This window comes from Zootoca vivipara, chromosome 16, assembly GCF_963506605.1.
Source record: "Zootoca vivipara chromosome 16, rZooViv1.1, whole genome shotgun sequence".
Taxonomy (NCBI): Eukaryota; Metazoa; Chordata; class Lepidosauria; order Squamata; family Lacertidae; genus Zootoca; species Zootoca vivipara.
The window spans coordinates 7,158,574-7,183,390 of NC_083291.1; the positions used below are offsets into that span (position 1 = coordinate 7,158,574).

Genomic DNA, 24,817 nt, shown 5'->3' on the forward strand with positions numbered 1-24,817 from the left:
GTCGCCTCGAGACACATGCAAGATTCATATGCAAAAGACATATTATGCCAATCAACAACAACAGGAGGCTGGGAGGTGACATTCTCTTGATGGGGTGACACTCCCACTGAAGGAGAATGTCTTGGGGGTCCTTCTGGATTCTTTGCTGTCCCTCGAGGCTCAGGTGGCCTCAGTGGCGTGGAGTGCGGTTGAATAGGCATGCTTGGGGCAAGGCGATCGCACAAGTAAACTGCTTCAGATTGCTGCAACAGCATGACTCTTACTTTGGCCCAGTAAAAAATTGGCACCCAGTGTAGATCTTTTGAGCCCAGGTGTCAACGCAGGAGAGGTCATTCCTATCAGCAACCATGCTGTAGCATTCTGCACTAACTGTAGTTTTCAGATGTTTCTAGGACTATCATACAACTTCCATTTGAATTAAGGCAGGCACTGACTGACGTTTTGGTGTCTGCTAAAAACTTATTTATTCTCTCAAGTCTTTCCTGGGCATGTTGACCACAATCACTTCTTTTTTTTATTTTTTTTTGAAAAAAACACATTAAACAATGGCATACAAATACCATAAATACACATATAAAGACATATAATACATATAACCCCTACAAACAAAAACTAAACATCTTACCCACCCCATGACCTCCCTCCTTCCTTAATTTTTTGTTTGATTATTTCATTGCATTTCGTAGAATCTTCATCTCTTACAACCATTTCTAATTTTATTTTCACCTTTACTTTACACACTTAATCTATACTTGCTAAGCATATATTTATATTCTCACATCCACTTTACACATTTAGTCTATGCATATTAACACGTTCTTTTTAGACCAGCATGTTCCCATGTATTCTTCAAAGCATTTCCATTCAGATTTTAAATTTTGATTTGTTTGGGATCTTATGGCTGCTGTTAGTTTTGCCAGCTCTATATATTCACTTAGTTTACAAATCCATTCTTCTTTACAGCATACTGCCTCGCCTTTCCATTTACTGTGGCATAGACCACAATTACTTCTTATGCCTGCTTTGCCCCAGTGCTGACTTTATTTATTACGTCAGTAAGTTTTAAGGTAATCCTAATGTATTTTCATCTCTTACCATTGTCTAGGATGGCTGGGGACAGATGAGAGCTGTTGCCCAAATTACTTGGATACCACTTGGTTGGGAAAGGCTGGGCTATGTGGACACGTTCATAAAGTGAATATCTATGATGAATTTTCAAAACTTATTTATTAAATCTCCAAAAATATTCCAAAACAATTATGGTCATATACCTCCCCCCCAGGTGGCGCTGTGGTTAAACCACTGAGCCTAGGGCTTGCTGATCAGAAGGTCGGCGGTTCGAATCCCTGTGACGGGGTGAGCTCCCGTTGCTTGGTCCCAGCTCCTGCCAACCTAGCAGTTCGAAAGCACGTCAAGATGCAAGTAGATAAATAGGAACTGCTACAGCGGGAAGGTAAACGGCGTTTCCGTGTGCTGCTCTGGTTTGCCAGAAGCGGCTTTGTCATGCTGGCCACATGACCTGGAAGCTATACGCCGGCTCCCACAGCCAATAATGCAAGATGAGCGTGCAACCCCAGAGTCGGTCACGACAGGACCTAATGGTCAGGGGTCCCTTTACCTTACCTTACCTCCCCCCCCCAAAAAAAATCAACATAAATTTCTTCTTGACTTCCTACCCCTCCTTTTCTGATTTTTTTTTCATTTCATCTTCTTATTAGCTGTTTTATAATACATGTGTTTTTATTATTATTTAAACTTCACTATCATTCTTTCAATAATCCACTGCTTATCGTTTCAAATCCACCTTGTGACATCATGTATGGATGATATTTTGATAGATCATCAATGGTCTCCCTTCCTCCTTAAACACTTCACTATTATGTACTCTTCGTTTGGTAGCTATTTTCGCCATTTCAGCATAATCTATCAGCTTCATAAGCTATTCCTCCTTCGTAGGTATTCCTTTTTTTTCTGAAATACTTTGACCATAAATAGTTGGCACAGCGACTCCCAACATTCACGTGTGGAGACGCTGTCTACAAACCACGTCTGTGCCAGCAAAGGCTCATGGGAACTGTAGTCCAAACACCTGGAAGGCACCAAGCTGGCAAAGAATGCTTCACTGCACTTAATGCAGAAACCGGATGAGTTCTAGCTGTGCTTGTTCTTGTTTCCCCACCATAGCTGCCAAGTTTTCCCTTTTCTCGTGAGGAAGCCTATTCAGCATAAGGGAAAATCCCTTAAAAAAAGGGATAACTTGGCAGCTATGTTCCCCACCCCCACTAAAAAATAATAATCCTGCTCGACGTAAACTCTGTTGACATACCTTACCTTTTATTAAAGTCAACCTGGATGGAATGATCAATTACTAAATCAGCAGGGCAGATGGGGTTGATTTTTTCCGGGTCTCCGTCCAGGGCCTTCACAGCATCACGCATAGCAGCAAAATCCACCACTGCTGGGACACCGCTGCAATGGAAGAATGAAGGAAAAGGAAGAAAGTGTAAATAAATTAGCAGCCCAGGTGCTGTGCTGATTTGCAAATGAGATCTTAAAGCCAAGCACACACAAAAAAAGAAACTATCTTGAAATGCAACAACATACAGAGGTCCAGAGCTGGAAAACAACAACAACAACAATAACAACAACAACAACAACAACAACAACAACAACAACAACAACAACAACGGGGATTTTTGAGCTGAGATTCCTAAATGACCCTCAGGGGTTCCTTCCAATCCTACACGTCTATGAAAAGGACACTTGAATTAAACTGGGGACTCAGCTATAAAGCTTCAAATAAACTTCAATAAAGTTACTTTATTGCATATATATACTTTATTTATATATATTTATACTTTATTTATATATATATCTGCAAATACTGTATAACGTTTTAAGTGCATTATACAAATGTGACATTAGACGGTGCTAGTGAGCTAATGGTAAATTCTATATATATTTTAAAACATGTTGTTGTTTAAAAAAGCATTTTCACAGTGTTTTTTATATATGTGTTGATTCAGCCTGACTCACTATGGATAATTTACCATTTACCAAACAAACAAGCTATGTGCTCACAGTCTCCCTCCTTCCTCCTCTCTTGCAGTTTCACTTTCAGTTTGAAGTAAGCAAAATTTACTGCGATACCTAAATTGGCAAACTATGGTTTGCGGCAGACCTCTGAACTCTGCTCTAAAATGCACATACTGGTTATATGTGGTTTCCTAATGGTTGGGGCAAGGCAACTTATCTGCTCAAGAATGCAGGTTTAAATGTATAACTTGGGGGGGGGGACGGGACACTGTTAAGCAGATCCATTGCCGACACTCGACATGGTAGCACTGTAACCACCACCTCAAATTACAGGTGGTGGTTGCAGTAAACATCACTTTCTGGGGCATTTGGAAGCAAGAAACTGGTGCAGCGCCCTGATCTCTACTGGGAGGAGGTTCTGGATCAGGTCCAAAATGTTGTTGCTGTTGTTGTTTTTTCAAAACGAAAGTGGCCAGGTTAAGGACACATCTTTAAAAATGTGAACCTGAGCCTGTGGCCTTAACTATGTATTTTCCATGTTACATAAAAATGCAAGTGTGCCATCACACTGCTGTCAGGGCTTCAGGTAATCTTATCCCTCCCACGGTGGGATGCCAAGAAGCATAAAACCAAGAAGAGTTCTTACCAAGTAGTTTATTCAATATCACACACAGAGAGACGAAGGAATGTGATCTCTCTTAGATAATGGCATTGCTCCAAGTCCCACCCTCTCAGTCCCTCCTATTCTATGTCACCCTTGCGCCGGCTGATCTGTGCTTTCTGCCTCTGAGTTTTCTATTCTGCTACTCTCAAGGCATGCCAGAATCTGGGAGAGGGAGGGTCAGGGATGCTTTCAAGAGACACTGAGTCTGTTAGCTGTCTCTCCCCTGGTGTTTCTTCTTCCTGCTGCTCCCCACTATTTCCCCCAGCTTTTCCGCTCTGCAGCCTCTGAACTATGCCTTTCTGCAAACCACTGTTCTGAATCTATACTGTCCTCCTCTTCTTGGAAACGTGCGGAGAGAGGAGGCGCAGTTCCCACCATTCCTCCTCAGTCCAACCCGACAGCTGTGCTGGGCCATAGAGAGGTGGCACTTCAAACTACTGAGCAACGAGAGGTGATGGATAGGCAGCCCAGTCGAGCAGTGGAGGACAGAAAGAACATGTTTCAGCTGCCCCTGCAACCTGCCAGCTCCCTGTCTCTGTAATCCCGATTCCCAGGTTGGCTGGCACCACCACCAATCATCTTCCTCCTACCCAACCAGCTTGGGAATTGATTGCTTATGCCTCCGCTGCTTATGCCCCCAAATGCTCTGCCAATTAGGATGAAGAGTCAGTCTGGTAGGAGGAGGAGCACAGGAATCAGGAAAGTGGTCAGAAGAGGCAACCGGATAGCCTCAAAATCCATTTCTATAGCTGCCACTGATTCCCAAGCCGGCTCAACGCAAGCTCCTGGCCACCTTCCTCATTCCCATGCTCTCCCTCCTGCCAGACCGAGTCTTCATCCCAATTGACCAGGCAATAGCACAAAAAGATCTAAGCCTTTTTGTGAATCTCCTGAAGGATACTTCGTATTGGACGTGGCATCTCTCAGCAGGCTTGTGGTGGTGAAATTCTGGAGATGCAGATCACAAAACGAGTTCATGGTAAAAAGGTCAAACTAGGGTGAAGAAAAGTTCTAGTCTGGTATGGAAAATACACCAGATAGTACCAGAGATACTTCCACAGGAAGCTGCTTTATGACAGCGTATCAGAAAGTCACTCCAACAGATCACAGGTTTTGAGTTCTACCACGGCCAACTATGAACATGCATCCTTTCCTTGAGTAAAGTTAGGAGAGAGTATTATATACTCACCCAAACCCCACAAAAACAGTTGCTGCCCTTTATTTTAGAATATCACTGTGCCATTATTACAGCTTCTAAAAGAAGCTGCTAACAATTCTGTTGTTTGATGAGTTAGTCCTACATTCGTTGTTAGAGGGGTACACAAGCAACAATTAAACAAAACCTTTGCATGAGAAGTTCAGCATGTCTACCAAACACAGACATGTTCGGATTAGATGAAGCAGCCCTGGAATCATTTCAAAAAGCTCATTATGAGTTTCCTTAAGACCACACAACAAGCTAAGCCAGACTTGGAACACAAACCAGTAGTTCTGCTACTCTACCCTACCTATATTCTAGCAATGCATTGCAATGCAATGCATTCCCCACCCCCACCCCACCCCTTTTTTTTACCCAGGACGCACCTACTCAGTAGGTCTTTGGTGGAAAACAAACAGGCACCACTATTTTGGGGCGCCTTCATTGTGGCGAACCATGCTTGGGAATGTGTGTGGTTCCAGGGAGCTCAGTAGGCTACAGCCCTATTTGATCCATTGTTACACAGTTAAGATCATGTGAGGAGTCTGCATGTGTAGCACAAATATCTGAAAGGAAGGAATTTCCATGCATACTGGGTGACACGTATTCTGGAACTCCATATGGAATTAATGCACAATCTAAAATGACACAATCTCACCATTGTAGGTATACATGTGGATTGCGCATGCATATATGAATCACAGGTTGCCATTTTGTGTATATATATATAATCACAAAACAAAGAAACCCCCAGTCCTGATTTTAAGCATCGCTTTGAAAATACGGGTTGAATCTGAAATGGACACCTTGACCATAGTGACACTGGCAACCTTCCCTGCAATCTTTGAACCTCTAGTTCCAAGAACAAACACACTCTCAATTCAAATGACGTGTCTGTGCGTCAGTTTATCTTTCTAACTCAATACAATCTGTTGCAAACCCAGTTTGGGAGAAAACAGATTGCCATACCAAGGAATGGATTGGCTAGCTTCAGGTTTGCATGCATATATATACAGTGGTGCCTCGCTAGACGAATTTAATTCGTTCCACGGGTCTTTTCTTATAACGAAAAATTCGTCTAGCGAATCCCATAGGAATGCATTGAATTTTTTTTGAAATTTTTTTGCCCATAGGAAGGCATTAATTGAATTTCAATGCATTCCTATGGGAAACCATGATTCGCTAGACGAATTTTTCATAAAATGAATTCGTCTAGCGAGGCAACCTCCGCTTGAAAAATCCTTCCGTTAAGCGAAAATTTCGTTAAGCAGGGCATTCGTTAAGCGAGGCACCACTGTATATAAAATTTCAACTTTTACAATTTCAAATAAACATTTTACAAACTTTAAAATATCCAATGACTTCCCTTCTTCTCTTTCCATGGTTCGTTTTAAATATCATACATCCCTACATATTTTAGTGTAACCATTCAAATCAGTTTTCCACTTTTACATCCATCAAAAAAAAATTTATTCTGTTGAATTTATCTTAATGCTGCCAGCACTTTCAGCTGCATACTGTTATTTTCCATATATTCAATACTTTTAAAAAAATCTTTAAATGTATGTTCTTCTTGCTCTATATGTTAAATCTGCAAGTTGGGCATATTCTGTCAATTTAAGTTGCCAGTACTCTTCGGTTGGGTCGGGACCTTGCTCACTTTCCATTTTTGGGCTAACTAAACACGGGCCCGCAATTGTTGCAGAACAGGCTTGCATTTTAAATACTTGCATCACAACCCCCATGTCACTTACTGCGAACCTTCCTAGTTACTATGTTGGAAGGTGCAGGTTCAAAAAGGACAGGAGTGTTTGCTGGATGCAAAGAAGTGTCTTTAAACAAAAACAGCTAACAAGCATAAATCTCATTAAAATTAAGAAAGAGGATCAAGAACAGGTATTGAAGTAAAATTAGTACAGTGGTGCCTCACTTAACGAATGCCCTGCTTAACGAAATTTCCGCTTAACGAAAGGATTTTTCGAGCAGAGCTTGCCTCGCTAGACAAATGCATTTTACGAAAAATTCGTCTAGCGAATCACGGTTTCCCATAGGAATGCATTGAAATTCAATTAATGCGTTCCTATGGGCAAAAAAAAAGTCGAAAAAATCAGTGCATTCCTATGGGATTCGCTAGATGAATTTTTCGCTATAAGAAAAGACCCGTGGAACGAATTAATTTCGTCTAGCGAGGCACCACTGTAATATATATATATATATATATATATATATATATATATATATATATATATATATATATAAATTTTATTTTTTTAACAACCTTTATTTTAATTCTTTAAAATCTTACAAAGCAAAAAAAAGGAAAATTAAATGCATAAATGCATAAGGAAATAACAAATCATACAAAATCATACAAATCTAAATTAGTAATACATATAATCTCAGGGGGACGCGGGTAGCGCTGTGGGTTAAACCACTGAGCCTAGGGCTTGCCGATCAGAAGGTCGGCAGTTCGAATCCCCGCAACGGGGTGAGCTCCCATTGCTCGGTCCCTGCTCCTGCCCATCTAGCAGTTCAAAAGCACAGAGTGCAAGTAGATATATAGGTACTGCTCCAGCGGGAAGGTAAACAGCGTTTCCGTGCATTGCTCTGGTTCGCCAGAAGCGGCTTAGTCATGCTGGCCACATGACCCGGAAGCTGTATGCTGGCTCCTTCGGCCAGTAAAGCGAGATGAGCGCTGCAACCCCAGAGTCGTCCGCGACTGGACCTAACAGTCAGGAGTCCCTTTACCTTTACCTATAATCTCAGGACCACTGTTTTCTAGAAAAACAACAACTGGGGCTCATTATTATGCTTTACTGCTTCCTCTAGGACAGGGTTTCCCAAACTTGGGTCTCCAGCTGTTTTTGGACTACAACTCCCATCATCCCTTGCTAACAGGACCAGTGGTCAGGGATGATGGGAATCGTAGTATAAAAACAGCTGGAAACTCAAGTTTGGGAAAGCCTGTGATAGGATTTCTGGACTAAATTTACCGTAGTTTTTCATTGTGTGTGGTGTGTGTGTGTGCGCACACACACACACACACAACTGTGCCTCTTTTGTCTTACAACAAACAGATCCTGCACAAAATGTAATCTCTCTCTGTCTTTTCCTTCTCTCTCCTCATAATTCCAGTCTGCAGTATGTACCTCAATACGAAGGTCGCTGAGGAATACAACGAATGTTAATCATTGAAAGAGACCTGAAACACAGACAGGAAAGGAAAGATGTGCATGTAAAGGGCAGTTTGCTGAAATTCAGCGGTCCGTAATTTTCGACTAGGCTTGGTAACCATGCCCAAAACTTGCAGCTGTCAGGACTTTGAACTTCCTCTTATCTCTGCCCTCCACATTGTGCCTCTGCACAAGGTCAGGGACAATTCCCTTCCCCAGCTACAACTTCAATGCACAAAAGGATGGCAGGAGGCTTGCTGGTTGGTATCCTGCACAGTCATGGTGCTGGTGGAGCAAAGTGTGGGCTCCACCTTAGTCTGAGATCTGGATTAAACTTGGATTCCAACTCCCCACTTAAGAGAACACTGGTTTTACAAGCACTGAGAAATGTAGCACTTTTCCCCGATTGCTTCTTTTGGGAAAGCTTTCCCATGGCCAGGTCAAATGACAGCCGTCAGTCAGTGAACAGCTACTGCCTGAACAACATTCAAGTCCATTTGTGCAGAGCTCCTGCTCTGACAGGCATAAGCGCTGCCTTGCTAGGAGGCCACATGGCTGTTGTCAGCAAGCACTGACTGATATGTGCCTTGGTTCTTCCCAGGTCAACATAACTTTCCTTATTACGTCTATTTGGCGCAGCTTGCAGAAAATCCAATCTGCGCACACCAATGGCAGTTGCACAACATTCTCGTTATATGCTGCTGGAGTACTGCTCATGTGCTGAGCAGAACATTGTTTCAGGGAGGGCCTAGGGTTGTATCCAGTGAAATTGTCCTGTTAGTGCAAGGGCTTCTCCCTGGACAACAGGGCTTCTTCTCCCTCTCCTCATCTGCCCCATTCCTCTCTTCCAAATCTGCTCCAGAAGGTTGGGGGGGGACCCCCCTAGAACAGAGCTGAGGGGGTGCAGGGAGAAGAATTTCTCTTTTTTGGTCCTTTTTAATACTTTATTGACAATCTTATACAACAAATATAGTATACATCTTCTTTAACTAGACATCAGTATAAATCTTATAAACAAAACAACAACCATATACAACAATACTCCATTTGTTAACAAACAATAAACTTAATTTATATTTCTACTATCTCTTGTTTTCTTCTCTATTTATTAACATAGATTAAAAAACAAAAAAAACCACATAATTGGACTTCCTATCATTTCCCGATGTGTATTTTCCTTCTGATGGTGAATATACCTAACATTACTAGCTTATCCTTTGTCTCCTTTCTAATACATTCTTAGAACAGTACTTAACCTTTGGTTTATTTCATTTATATTTTATTAATCCAGGGTCAATCAAATGTTGCCATAGACTTAATATATGTATAAAGAATTCCTGTTGCGCAGGTAGATCTCCTTGGGATAATGGTACAATTTCATTGGATATACCCCCTAATGCTAAGAGGGTTGAGAAACTCACTCTAATGTGCTGAATTAAAATTCTTTCAGACGTTCTTCTCCAAAAAGACCCTTGTCTCTAGAAAATGACTCTGCTGCTAAACTGCGACAACACCTTAGATAAAAACAAAAATGGGAAAAAACCCACAATACAACTCACGTAAAGTCTTGTAGAATAACTCGGGCGGGCTTAAATGGCACTTCGATGTTCTTGTGTTGCATCGCGTTCCAGTTTAGGATGTTTTCAACATCTCCCTTCTTTACCAGGAACTCATCACAGTTGCGGACTGAGGCCTCCAGCAACACTCTGATAGAGAACGGCAAACGTTCTGGGAAGGAAAGCACCTCTATTAGAAGCATGTGGAGACTAAAGCTGTATGGTACATATGTACGGAGTTTAAACTGTAAACTGTAATATAGCAAATAGGAGGTTCCATTCTGTTGGTGGGGTGAAGTTGTAGCTCGAAACTTCTAAGTCACAACCATCCACAGTTCCTTGGTGCAAGGTAGCTATACATTGAGAGACACATTCCTCCCTTTCATGCTACACAGACCACCATTATGGAGATCTTTCTTTCTTTCTTTCTTTCTTTCTTTCTTTCTTTCTTTCTTTCTTTCTTAATCGCAAGCCACTTTTGAGATTCTGGATGAAAAGCTATGTAGAACTATTTTAAACTACAAATACAAACAAATACACATTTACAGTCGTACCTTGGAAGCCGAACGCCTTGGGAGTCGAACATTTTGGCTCCCGAATGCTGAAAACCCAGAATGAATGTTCTGGTCTGTGAACGTTCTTTGGAAGCTGAACATCCGACGTGGTTTCCGCAGCTTCCGATTGAATGCAAGAAGCTCCTGCAGCCAATCGGAAGCCGCGCCTTCATTGTTGAAAGTTTTCGGAAGTCAAACGGACTTCCGGAATGGATTCTGTTCGACAGCCAAGGTACGACTGTACAGTGGTACCTCGACTTACGAAGACGATCCGTTCCGCGGCCGTCTTTGTAAGTCGAGTTTTTCGGATGTCGAAGAGTGTGGACGGCGCATGTGTGAGTGCGATTTTGCGCTTCTGCGCATGTGCAGACTGCGTGCGGCGAAAAGACTTCTGGCGTTGCGACTTCGGAAGTCGAAACCTTCGGAAGTCAAAGCGTTCGGATGTCGAGGTATGACTGTACTTTAAAAAGAATACCCATGCAGCCACATCATATGCAACTTCTGCACACATGTGAAGAACATAGGAAGCTACTTTGCACTAAATTAGACCACTGGGTCCATCTAACCCAATCAGATTAGCAGGATTTCATCTAACCCAATCAGATTAGCTCCAGGATTTCATACAGGGGTCTCTCCCAGTCCTGCGTGGAGATGCCTGGGATTGAACCTGGAACCTACTCCATTGCAGCTTCCCTCCCAACCTCTGAACCCTCTGCGGGGATCGCTCTCCTCCTGAGGAGGCTTGGGAAAAACACAACTTCACTCCCAAGCCTCTGCGGGGATCGCTCTCCCGCAGTGGCATGGGGGAGAGCTGCCACACACACACCCCCGGAAGGCTGGCAGTGCGCAGCTACAGCCACCCCAACACTATTCGTGGTAATTTGGGTCCGCTGGGTGGATATTTGCACCCCGGCGCCACATCTGCTAAAGACGGCCCTGCCAGTCCCACTACCAGACAGCCTCCTAACCAGAGATACCACGGACTGGAACAAGAAACCTTCTCTTTGCTAAGCACATGCTATGGCTCGTCCAAAGCATAAGCGCAAGCAATCAAGTGATGTGTGTGCATATTTGAACTGCCTCGAAAGCTACAGCTGCCAAGCAACTTTCTTACAGGGAACAACTCCCTCTGAATGTAACAAACGTACCATATCTTGGGTCTCCCAGGCGGTTCAAATTGAAGAATTTTTTTGTCGCTTGGCTCGGGTCCAGCGGTTCCGCCAGATGTGCAAAAGGGTTGCTCATGGCTGAAATATCTTGGAAGTCACTGGAAATACAAGATGGGGCCACGCCAAGTTAAGAATTGGAGCAAGCTTAACTTTTATTTGTTATTTATTCGACATATTAGTCCCTTCACCATCAGGTCCCGGGTAGGTTTAAAATTCAATATTAAAAACGTTTTAAAACAAATTACAGTCACAGGAATAGGACAGGTCCTAAAAACATGCACCTCAGGTGCCAAAGGCCAAAGCCTTATTTGTACAAATCTGGAATAACCTGCATATAGTCAAATTACACATTCACTATGTTTTCTAAAATTTGCAGTTTTTTACATAAATTGTAAACTAGTTCATCAGTTTTAATACAGTTCTCTCAAAAATCCCTTTGGAAATATAAAAAGGGAAGTATAAAAATGGCAGGGCATTTTCCCACACACACCACTCCCTTTATTATCCCATATTGGAACTGTTACTTTTTAAGGTCTTTTTGCACTGCCCTGAATAATAATTATAGAATAAAAATAATTTGTGGATTTCTCCAGTGGATGGTATATAATTTTAATAATAATACATGCATTATCTAGTCATAGGTACTGACAACAACGCTGTAAGGCTGAAAGAAAGAGTAGCTTATCTAAGGCTACCAAATAAAAAAAATTCCTTAATTTGTAGCTCAGTCTCTTGGCTGAGGTTGATGGGAGCTGAAGCCCAACAATTTATCAAAAGACCACAGGTTCCCCATCCCTGGACAAAATCAAATCTTTCCAGTACACCTCATTCCCTGCCTTATTTCTTGCCTTCCTTGGTGCATCTCTCACATCACTGGGCTCACCACTTGTTTTGGTGCTTCTTAACTTGCAAAGTGCCTCTGCAAGTCTTTTCGTATCACAATCTTCCAAATTGTTTCAGTGACAGCCTGAACACCTCTGCCAAGCGCAATTATACATTTACTTAAATCTCCAAATTAGAAGGTTCCATGAGCATTAGGAACGCTGGGAAGCTATAATAATTTTAAAAAAAACTACAGAAGGATAGCAAGAGAATTAGCAGTCTGGCGCATCTTGGTGGGGGGCATATTTTGGAAAGGAAACCCTCACAGAGTGGGGGGAAGGGGCTGGTTAAGCATGAGATTTTCTCAGGGTTCCAGACCACTGCAAACTAACAGAGGAAACATCCCAGACCCTCCAAGAATGTCCTGTTTTTACTTTTAAAAGGTAAAGGGACCCCTGACCATTAGGTCCAGTCGTGACCGACTCTGGGGTTGCGCACTCATCTCGCATTATTGGCCGAGGGAGCCAGTGCATAGCTTCCAGGTCATGTGGCAAGCATGACAAAGCCGCTTCTGGCAAACCAGAGCAGCACATGGAAACGCCGTTTACCTGCCCGCTATAGCGGTTCCTATTTATCTACTTGCATTTTGATGTGCTTTAGAACTGCTAGGTTGGCTGGAGCTGGGACCAAGCAATGGGAGCTCACCCCGTCACAGGGATTCGAACTGCCAACCTTCTGATCAGCAAGCCCTAGGCTCAGTGGTTTAGCCCACAGCGCCACCTGGGTCCCTAGAGTGGGGGGAAGGGGCTGGTTAAGCATGAGATTTTCTCAGGGTTCCAGACCACTGCAAACTAACAGAGGAAACATCCCAGACCCTCCAAGAATGTCCTGTTTTTACTTAGGATGTCCCTACTTTCATTGGAGAAATGTTGGAGGGTATGGAGTTATTCGACTCCCGAAGCAATCCTGTATAGGGAAGGGTTTTTTTAAAATAATGTTTAATGTTGTATTATGTTTTTATATCTATGTTGGACGCTGCCCAGAGTGGCTGGGGCAACCCAGTAAGATGTGTGGGGTATAAATAGTAATATTATTGTTATGGAATGGGACGTCCCTATTTTCATTGGAGAATTGTTGGAGGTTATTATATTCCTGGTTTTCACTAAAAGACTGGAGAAGGGCATAGTGTCCATAAATGCACAGAATCCGCCAGTTCATTTAAGTTAATGGTTATCTGCCGTCATTCATGTTGCTGCTCCTCCAAACAGGAGCACGTGGAAACCAAGCCATCCATCAAGAAAGAAGAGAGAAACTAAGCAGTTGTGCAAACTCCTACAAATCTGTGCTGACTTGAGGCAGCCAACAGCCAACCACAGAAACCAGGTTGCATTAGAATAAACAAGAACTCCACCTTCATACACTTGCAAAATTCGGGGGGGGGGGGAGAGAGAGAATTAAACGCAGCAGACATGTCACTTCCTGTCAGATCATTTATACTGCTCCTGAACTACAACTCCCATCATCCCCTGGCCATTGGATAGGCTGGCTGGGGCTGATAGGAGTCTAGCAACATTTGGAGGGTCACTTTTGCACCCCTGATTTAAGCCAGCAGCCAGGCGGGGTGGGTGGTGGGTGGGTGGGGAGGGTATCTGTTTACAACCAGGTTATAGATTGCTAAATATCCCTTGCAAAGTGGAACCCAGGTTAAACCTGAGCTATGCTGGTAAATTGTTGATTATTTTGCTTGGCTTTACACGTGGAATTAACTTTAATAAGAACTCCCTAAAATAACATTATAATGTGGTTATTTTGTGAGCATGAGAGGAGATTTAGGTTACGTCCCCGCTCCGAGGTATTATTTGCATAACGGGAGACAAGTTATATTCCACAAAGCATAAACATCAGGGCACCAGGATAAAGGTATGTGGAGCAAAGTTCATTTGCTGCAAAAACTGTTTCACAAGTTCCCTTGTATTTTACAGTGGCTGCAAATCCAGCTCTAGAGAGACAAGTTGAGATTCTGCCACCAGCCTCAAAAAGCAGCACAAGATCTACGATATGATATACCTAAAGATCTACGCAGTTTGTCTTAACATCTGGATCTTAAACAGAAATGAATTCTATACATTTCCCAATTTTCAACCGCAGAGGAGCAACGGCACCATTATAGTCCAGGCAGAATGAGGCCTTTGATTACTCGTTCTTCTGATTATACAGTCCCAGTGCTGCAACAGACAGACCATTTACACGGCAGACACCATGCTACTTACAAACTTGCTCTGCAGTGAATGGATGCCATTCAGCACAGAGGCTTATTCCAAAGCCAAGTCAACAGCCAGAGAAATAGAAGCTTTAAGGACGTTTATGATCTAATGAAGAAACAGGAGGAAGCGTCTCGGCTATTTGGGGAAATGGTTAAACCTCTCGCCTAGTAAAAATAATGAAATCTTTCAAAAAGGCAAACCCCGTTGCTCATCAGTTCGCACCATTTCCCTCTAAATTCTGGGATTCTGGATAAAAGAACACTTGCTTTGCTGGCCTGAATCAGTAGTTAGAATTTCTTGGTTCAGGAGAAAACCGCTCCACTTCTGGGTGGGGCGATGTTGTGGTCAGAACTTGTGGTCTCCGCACATGGCGGGGACTGGCCTTAGCCCCTGCATCATCCGGGATGTCCCTGGCCGCGTTGCGGCCCCCAGCCAATCTGGGTGACTGGGGGGCTTGGCTTACTCCGTTTAAAGCAGTTGCATGGCCAGGGAGTCCTTTTTGGCTTCCGCTTCTGTGGTTCCTGTCCGAAGCCCGGGTGGAGGCTAGGGCCATGGCACGACCTTCCAGTGACTCTGGGGGGAAGCTCCCAGGGCCGTCTCTAGGCCTGGGCCAGGTGGTGCAAGGTGCCAGGGCGCCTGGCCACCAGGGGCGTGGAAGGGGCGCCGAACGGCTGGTGTCTGGGAGCAGCTGCTGCCGGCGCCCCCCGCCCACGGCAGCAGTAGTGCGTGGCCCTTGAGCTTCCTCTCGCCTGCTGCCACTCTAGGCAGGAGTCTCGCTGATTCTGCTTCAAGAGGAGGGGAGGGGAGGGGAGGAGAGGAGAGGAGAGGAGAGGAAGCTCAGGGGCCGTGCGCCCTCACCAGGTCACTCCAGGTGCCGATGCGGCGGCTGTGGCCGGGGCTGCTCCTCCTCCTGCTGACCGTGCTGTGGGGCGGGGAAGTGCTCCCGGCTCAAGGGGTCCTGACGCCGCTGCCATCCTCTGCCTCCACGGCACCCGGTGGCCACGACGCCGCACCTGCCCTGGGCAGCAGTGGCAGCAGTGGTTTCCCCAGCGGCGAGGCGGCACAGAGCAGCAATGCCTGGAGGGCACCTCCACCATGCCGCGCCGGGCAAAGTGCTGCTCAGTAAAGGTCAGTAACTCTGGGAAAGGGGGGGCGCTGGAGGGACCTTTGCACCACAGCGCCGGATGGGCTTAAGACGGCCCTGGAAGCTCCGACTTGATGTGCACCAACAGGGCTCCCCATAATGGTGGTTAACCCTTGTGAGACTTCCTGCATGGCGGGAAGGAGTCAGATATAGTCGTTCAAGCCAATGCCTAAGCCAATACCACTCACATTCTGTAACCAATAAAGTTGTGACCTAAATTTGTCCATTTAACCTTATATACAGTGTCAAAGTGTTATTATTCTACATAGGAGAGAGGCCTTAGGGTCTTGACACGCAACAAGAGGATTTAGCCAAGTCTTCCCAACCTGATGCCCTCCAGATAGTTTAGACAGTGTTACAAATTCAGATATATAAACTAGGTGCCAAATGTCTCCTTAAAGCATGGTTGCAGTCTCCTAAACGAAATGCCTAGTTGCCATTTTGGGGCAAGATGGCTCTACATATGGCACAATGCACAAATCGCTTCCTGGCATTTTAGCAAAGAGCTAGTTTAATACGCATATGAATTCCAAAGGTTGCATCCTGCTACCTGATCATTCCCGTAAGGATTCAATACCTACCTTTAGTACAAGGGGTTGGAGCAACATTGGTTGAGATTTCGCAAGCTTACTAATTCAAGAAATTTCAACAGCCAAGAGGAGCTGAAGTAATTCGCAAACTGATTTAATCTACACAGCAAAGTCTTTAATCTTGATTACTACTGTATTTAAATCACTTTATCTCTATTACAGACACTACCCTTAATTGGCGCATATATCATCTATCTGCAGGTGCTTCCTGATAATGGGAACCTAACATTTAAAAATGAGATCTTAATAAAGTAAGGTTTAAAAAACTTAATTCCATGCCCCATGTCTGTTTATTCACTTTGTACTCCCCCACCTCCTGTCCTGCCCCCCTCCCCCCCTCTCTACGTGCAGCAAAATCAGGGATACACTTTGCAGTTCCTTCCCCATTTTCTTCTCTATGAGTAGGAATGGGCAGCCTGTGCTTCTAATGAACACAGGATCTTCCCCAGCCCGGTTGTTCATTTCTGTTAACAGCAATTTAACTGGATAAGGACTGGATAAGGTTATTTCCCGGTCTCATCACAGGGCAAGTAAAATCCTGCACTACAAGTAACCAACAGACAGGCACTTATTTGAAATAATATGAAAAATTCATTCTATTTCCAACGTTCAGAATGTTAGGTTTCTATTCCTGTCACTGTGCAGGTCACATGCCTGTGTTCTGCATTCCAGCAAAGATTGTTGGGATAGAAGAGGAAGAAGAAGAAGAAGAAGAAGAAGAAGAAGAAGAAGAAGAAGAAGAAGAAGAAGAAGAAGAAGAAGAAGAAGAAGTAGTAGTAGTTTGGATTTGATATCCCGCTTTATCACTACCCGAAGGAGTCTCAAAGCGGCTAACAATTGCCTTTCCCTTCCTCCCCCACAACAAACACTCTGTGAGGTGAGTGGGGCTGAGAGACTTCAAAGAAGTGTGATGAGCCCAAGGTCACCCAGCAGCTGCATGTGGAGGAGCGGAGACGCGAACCCGGTTCCCCAGATTACAAGTCTACCACTCTTAACCACTACACCACACTGGCTCACCACACAGGAGCGGATGTTTGCTGTATTCTGTTTCCGTTTGTATTTTTCTTCTTCGGTCTTCTCTCAGCGAGAGGAGACATGTTTTCTTTTGTTCTGCCTTATGCTTAATAAAGTAGCTTTCAGTACACAACCTCAGCCAGGCTCCGTCTGCGTTTTATCTCTGCTGGACTCTGAATATGGGTCATAACAAATTGTCGGGAAGGGCTGTCAGAACTCCCTAGAACTGCACCTGAATGCTGATGGGAGAGACAGGCTGGATTCTTTCCTGCATTATGCCTGGGGACCGTTCCTGCCCCCGGCTGACCCGACACAGGACAGAGTACTGTTACTTATAGAGCCACAATGGCACCACGCACGCACAAGAAGGAGGCACCAGCAGGGTTGCAAAAATAGGAAAAAAATATGTAAGGGGGGAATCCCTACAAGGAGTGGGGAACCCTCAAAGCAGCCCAACGAGGATCGAGTGTGCTTAGAAGCAATGGGATGCTGGTGGGAGGGAGAATAGAATGGAGAGTATATGGCTGGCTGGCCGGCAGGCACGGTGAATATAAGCACTCCACACCACAACGTTTGTTACAAGTGTCGCTTGTCAGAAATATGATCCCCTGAAATAAAAGGAAGTCACTTCCTACTGTACATGGCTATGATGGCAATACCAGATGAACCACATGATTGAACTTCTAGATTGTACTGCCTGTAGGTTTCCTCCAAAGCCTTGACAACGAGGCAAAAAAACCCCACCCTTATGTAACTTTGTAAATTTCAGCCTGTAAATGTTTCTCGGTTTCCAGGGGAAAGCATTGACAAAGAGATTAGAGATTTCACTGCAGCCAATTTATGCATTTAATCCAGATCACAGTAGCTCTGAACATTGCCCTAAATACAGCCTTTTCTAATGTCACAAAGCACAGATGTGTTGCTTTTTGAATGAAAAACTGAGGTACCCGCGTGTTCTTTTTCCACCTTCACATCAACCCCTGAATTTGTCACATCTGAACCATGTGTTTAAAGCACAACGGTTCCTCCAAAGAATCGTGGGAGCTGCAGTTTGCCTCTCGCAGAGCTACAATTCCCTCACCCTATAGCAAACTGCAGTTTCCAGGGTTCTTTGCAGGGGTGGGGGAAAGCTTTAAATGTATGGTGCGGAGGTTCTGAACAAGGTTCTTACAAGGCTTTCTTGTTGACCACAGGGCAAAAGCATAGCGCTCACACTTCTCTTTGGCAACAACACCTGAGAAATACCAAGCAACGGTTGGTGAACGGGAGCTAACATTCACAAAAGGTTTACATCGTTCCAGATGTCATTTTATTTGCCTACCAGACTTTCGTTCTGGGAACATCTGAGGAACCGATATGTTACTGTTTGTTTTCCCAGCTGCAACCTGGTACTCAACAGATGTTTTTGAATAGCTTCCATCAGCCTCAGCTAGCCAAAAGTCAGGAATGGTGGGCACTGGAGTCCTAAGTATTTGGCTGTCGCCAAGTTAGGGGTGGCTGTTTTAGGACATCGGATAGCTTCTTTCTAGGTAAGCCATAGGGGGACCCAGGTGGCACTGTGGGTTAAACCACTGAGCCTAGGGCTTGCTGATCAGAAGGTCAGCGGTTTGAATCCCTGTGACAGGGTGAGCTCCCGTTGCTTGGTCCCAGCTCCTTCCAACCTAGCAGTTCGAAAGCACATCAAAATGCAAGTAGATAAATAGGAACCGCCAAAGCGGGAAGGTAAACGGCGTTTCCATGTGCTGCTCTGGTTTGCCAGAAGTGGCTTTGTCATGCTGGCCACATGACCTGGAAACTATACACCGGCTCCCTCGGCCAATAATGCGAGATGAGCGCGCAACCCCAGAGTCGGTCACGACTGGACCTAATGGTCAGGGGTCCCTTTACCTTTACTTTAGGTAAGCCATAATAGTGTTTGTTTATGGACAAAGGGAACTCCTCCCCCCCAAAAAATACCTTGGTTTTCATAGCAAATGTCCTCTCCAACCCCACTTTAAGTTTCAGAGGATCACATGCTCTCTTTGCTGGTTTCGAGGATTGTGCACCTTAACTAAGAGGGAAGGTGTCCAGCATCACACTTCTGAAAAAATTGAGGTGGGGGCACATGAAAGGTGGAAGGGAGCACAACATTTTAACATTCCAGAAACATAATGCTGGTATAAGCAACGTCTCCAGGGATACCACTAAATATGGTATTTATAGAAGGGGCCTGTGGTCAGAGTTTAGGGTGAATAGCTGAACCTGTTTGCATGAAAATAGAAGTGTTTAAATACTGAATTCAAAACTGCAGCTTTGTTTTGCAAGATCAGCATATCCCAATCTTCTGAGAGCTTCGGCACACTTCCTTTTCTTAATAAAAAACTGGAGGTGCTTTTAAAGCACACACCCAGTGTTAGAAAAGCTAGGAGCCAAATGGCTCCTGGGACCTGGGTTGTGGGTGGCAAAACAGAATATCCAGTCGCCACGGCGGGGTGGGGGTGGGGGCATCACTTGTTATTTATTATTTTAATAAGTGTCAATTAATACACAATTCACATAAGTGACACATTGTTAATACACAATTCACATAAGCAACACATTGTTAATATCACATTTTTAGCAGAAATTGTTAATACATGTTTAGTTTGGTACCATACTTCAGTTTTCAAAACACTCTACCCTTTATTGTTAAACCCCTTAACACAGGCATCCCCAAACTGCGGCCCTCCAGATGTTTTGGCCTACAACTCCCATGATCCCTAGCTAACAGGACCAGTGGTCGGGGAAGATGGGAATTGTAGTCCAAAACATCTGGAGGGCCGAAGTCTGTGGATGCCTGCCTTAACATATACTTTGAGGCTTCAAAGCACATACATTTCAGTAATCCTTGAGTGTCAGCCAGGCGCGAAAAATGGCGTCCAGACTTTCTGAGGTGCTTGCAAATGGAGAATCTTTTGGCGCAAAATGCACCTGCACACACCCCACTTGGTGGGTTACCTGTGCTCATTCTTGCCGAATCCTCATGCATCTGCATGCATCACTGTTCTAGGTATACATCTTGAATGGAGGAATGACAGTCCGGAGCAGTGGCTCATTCATACATACATACAAACAAACAGGGCAGCAACCTTTTTCAGGCATGGGCCAGTCCACCATCCCTCAGACCATGTGGTGGGTCAGACTATTTTTTTGGGGGGGAATGAATTCCTATGCCCCACAAATAACCCAGAGATGCATTTTAAATAAAAGCACACATTCTACTCATGTAAAAACACGCTAATTCCTGGACCGTCCACTGGCTGGATTGAGAAGGCAATTGGGCCGCATTCGGCCCATAGGCCTTAGGTTGCCTACCCCTGGCCTAGCACAACCACTGCAAACACATGGTAGAATTACCTGCCCTCAGAAGAGGCTTGTTGGGAAAAGACGCAGCCAGAGCAGTGAATCACACAGAGTCACAGAAGGCAGACTCCTCTGTGCAGGGCCGGCCCTATGGCCAGGCTAGGTGGCGCAGGGCGCCATGGTGCCGGCCCGCCAGGGGCGCATCGCAGCTACGCACGCACGCACACCGCTCTTCCGCGCAGCAGCGCCCTCGGCAGTAGCGCTGCGCCCTGAGCCCGCCTACCGTGCAGCAGCGCCCTCGGCAGCTGCTCTGCGCCTGCCCACCCGCCCATCGCGCTGGGAAATGGGGCGGGGGCGCGCCGGAGGGATCCGTCGCACCACGGTGCCAGGGCGCCACAGGTGCTTAAGACGGCCCTGCCTCTGTGGATGGGCACTCTGGCCTCACGGGAGTCATTTTATAACTCAGGGCACACCGGCATGATCTGGCACACTGGGAAAATACAAGGGTAGCCTTGCACATGAGAGTTTAGATCTGAGTACATTCTTAATCTTTTATCATCAAATCTTGCAGGTAAGCCAGGTTGCAACAACAGGCCGGCTGCAACACCTTGGCACCACATTGTACAGAGTTTGGTGGATTGTATCACCTCGTTGCAAAAGCTTAAATTATGTTGCACTCCTCAAACACTGCAAACATTATTCTGGTTTATTGACAATGGTTAACAGTAGCAGTGGGAGGGGTGGGGTGGGGAGCAAATTGTTACAGCACTCCTCACCTAAAATGAAGAGACAAAACAAATGTGTATTTGTGTGTCATCTGGGAAAACACTGTATCTGCTGTTAGATTTGTTGTTGTTTAGTCGTTTCCGACTCTTCGTGACCCCATGGACTATGCCAGGCACTCCTGTCTTGCACTGCCTCCCACAGTTTGGTCAGACTCATGTTCGTAGCTTCGAGAACACTATCCAACCATCTCGTCCTCTGTCGTCCCCTTCTCCTAGTGCCCTCAATCTTTCCCAACATCAGGGTCTTTTCCTGGGAGTCTTCTCTTCTCATGAGGTGGCCAAAGTATTGGAGCCTCAGCTTCACGATCTGTCCTTCTAGTGAGCACTCAGGGCTGATTTCCTTCAGAATGGATAGGTTTGATCTTCTTGCAGTCCATGGGACTCTCAAGAGTCTCCTCCAGCACCATAATTCAAAAGCATCAATTCTTCGGCGATCAGCCTTCTTTATGGTCCAGCTCTCACTTCCATACATCACTACTGGGAAAACCATAGCTTTAACTATACGGACCTTTGTAGGCAAGGTGATGTCTCTGAGATCTTAAAAATCTTAAAAAGCTGTTAGATTACAAGAAACCTAGTATTTCTAGCAAAATTCGAGAATAAGGGTAGAAGTGCTCCCCTGCCACTGCCAGGACTGTGTATTCTTTGCATTGCTGTTAACTTCTTTTGTATGGCTTTAAAAAATGCAATAAATAAACAGTATCTCCCTGCAGTATCTACCGTGCAGGTCTCCTCTCTTTGGCGATCACTCGTAGCCGAGAAAGATTGTCGTCCATAAACACGGTTTTAACAATGGGTCCGTAAGTGACTGTGGAGGCCAATTCTGGATCCACACATCCTTCCACAGCGGGGACATTGGTTTCCAGGCGGGAGTTGATCACGGTGTGGATTTGCCAAGCGTGCCTTCCTCCTGACAGATAGCCAACCAACCTCTCCTTAAACACTTCCAGTTGGGGATAGTCCACCACCTCCTGAAGCAATCTGCTTCACTTTCGAACAAAATGGCAATGGCGCCCACCTGAGAGGTGCTGGATCTGAGTTCTGGTGAGATCTAGCTGGGGGGGGGGGGAGTCCCAGTGCTACTGCATATCCAACAGGGATGAGGAACCTTTGGCCCTTCAGATCCTGAACTACAACTCCCATTAGCCCGGACCAGTATGGCCAATGGCCAGGGAAGATGGGAGTTCTGTGTTCAAAATTAGCCAGATGCCAGGGTCCAGACTGACGCGGGTCCAATTGCAGCCACATGGAGCTCTCTGGATGCCAGGTGGGACAGCAAAATGCCCTTTGGGAAAGAACCTGAAATATTTCCCTTGAAATCTGAATTTGTTTCATGTTGTAAATCGCCTTGAGATTTGCTCTTTAAAATCCAAAGCGGTACAAAAATGAAATTCTGATAATAATCATAATCACAATAAATTCCATTGGGGGGGAAGGCACCCAGACATTCTATTGTGGCGACCGTAACGTAGCTTTAAGGTGCCATTCAGCGATTAGCTTATGCACCCGAGTTTCTGACACTGTGAGTTCTAGTTCAGCAACATCTGGAGGGCGAAAAGACACTCAAGCACAACACAGGCTGGAATCAGTTCAGTATTACCTGTGGTGCCACCTGCTCTCTCCTCCTCACCAAGCCACTGGATCCTGGCCCTCCCAGGACACACACTTCTTCCCCCATACTGTGTTGTTAGGAGAAAATTATCTGCAAGGCTCAGAAACTTAAAACGCTCAGCGAGGCTCAATCTGTAAGCACCTTGATCTCACTTTCAATACTCGCAGAAGCCCACCCAAGAGAGAGCCTCCAAAACAAAAATGTAGTTGAGAAATAAGCCTGTGTCTTTTGAAAACCAACCCTGAACTTTGCTCCTGCTGACAAGCAGGCCAAGCAAAGGAGAGGAGGGAAAGAAAGGGAGGCAACCCGAATAGAGAAAACAGGAGAAGAGAACAGGCAGAGAAACGTTCTTTAAAAGACCGCCAAGAATAAATAGGAAGTGCAATTCAACACACTGTCTACTCAGAAGTCAGTCCCATGGAGTCCAGTGACTACTTGCTAGGTAACGACGGCAGCCTTTTAAATAAGTCTTTAAGCAAATCAAGTGCATTAAGCTTAATGCTGGTCTTTTTATTTTATTTTTAATCAACAGCAACCTTGCAGTCACAAACTGAAGTGTTACCACATCCATGACTAAGCATGCAGTCCTAAGCAAAATTCACCAGAAGTCACGCTGAAAGTCCATGCGGTTTACTTCTTTTGAAACGTGGCGAGGAATGGAGCTGCGAGGCCCTTTTTAGGAGGGACACATCCCAGCACCCTCTCCGTATTATTGAGAGAGAGAGAGAGAGAGAGAGAGAAATTTAAAGTTGGGCGGGAATCCTTTCCCCAAACCTTTTCCCTTTAACGAGCTCCCAAAGTGACCTGGCCGGCACCTGCAAGCTCGCTTTGGAGCAAGTCCGTAGCGCGGCAAGAAACGGGGGGGGGGGGGAGAGAGAGAGGGAGAGGGAGAGGGAGAGGGGGACGTCGCTTAGGATCGCGCGCAGCTAGAAGCAAAGGCCCCGGGGGGTAACAGCAGGGCGACCCTCACCGTATTGATTCGTGCTGACTGCAGCGGGGGCTTCGCTTAGACTCCCAGGAAAGCAAGGTTAGGCCCGCCGCCAAACGCTCACAGGATCGGGCTGCGCGCCCAGGCAGCCGCGCTCGGGCGGCTCGACCTTCGGCCCGCCTTGAAGACGAAAGCCCTCCCTGCTTCCTCCCGAGCAAGCGCGGCCTCCTCGCCCGGCTTCCTCTCGAGTAAGGAAGCCGCGAGGCGTCTGCAGCTCTTGACGGCGAGGAAGGCGGAGAGGCCGGGCTGCAGGGCCGCCGGGCGCCTCGGGGCTCCGCGGACACGATGCTTACCTGCGCGGGAGGGAGGATCGCGGCGGCGGCGAAGGGCGCGCGCAGGTGAGGCGCCCCGAGACCGGCGCCTGGGAAGCAGTAGCAGCAGCAGCAGCAGCAGCGGGGGCCGCGCCAGTCTCGCTCCGCCCACCGCCCAGCTGGCCGTTCCCACGGCCCACCCCCTCGGGTCGCAGCAGGAGGCGGGCGCGTCCCTTCCCTCCGCCTCCGCGGCTCGGCTTCTCCCGCGCCCTCTCCTGGGCTGCTGCGAGGGCCGCAGGGTGGAGTCGGAGAAGCGGGGGAAGGGGAGAGCGCGGGGGGAGCAGAGACCAAGCCTGGGTGTAGCGGGGGAATAAATAAATAAAATCCATGAATCCATAAAGATCAATACATAGCAATTCCCCCCCCCGGGCCATCTAGTCCATTGAATGAAATGTTGGTTTTATTGATCAAGAAAATCAATAAAGATCAATGGCAATACTGTACATAGCAATCTGAGGTTCTGCCCCCGCCCGAACAAAAATCCTGCCTACGACCAACCCCAACCCCGGTAATCTAGTCCAGGGGGGCCCACGGCCCACTTGAATGAAATATTGATTTTATTGATCAATAAAATCAATAAAGATCAATGGCAATACATAGCAATCTGAGGTTCTGC

The 24,817-nt window shown here is 45.8% G+C and overlaps 1 protein-coding gene across 3 annotated transcripts in view; it reads right to left on the minus strand.

Moving 5' to 3' along the window:
• Positions 1 to 24,302, minus strand: part of ACO1 (aconitase 1) — a 58,025-nt gene extending 33,723 nt beyond the window's left edge. The window contains exons 1-4 of one of the 3 annotated variants that reach the window (XM_035140441.2): positions 24,184 to 24,302; positions 11,330 to 11,448; positions 9,631 to 9,799; positions 2,332 to 2,469 (exon numbers count right to left, since the gene is read on the minus strand). In XM_035140441.2, coding sequence (XP_034996332.2) covers positions 2,332 to 2,469; positions 9,631 to 9,799; positions 11,330 to 11,426 — 404 coding nt within the window. In that variant the 5' untranslated portion in view covers positions 11,427 to 11,448; positions 24,184 to 24,302. Of the gene's footprint in view, positions 1 to 2,331; positions 2,470 to 9,630; positions 9,800 to 11,329; positions 11,449 to 22,890; positions 23,463 to 23,872; positions 24,020 to 24,183 lie in introns of those variants that run through there. The other 2 variants (XM_035140443.2, XM_035140442.2) reach the window with 2 other exon arrangements.
• Between the last annotated feature and the right edge of the window lie 515 nt (positions 24,303 to 24,817).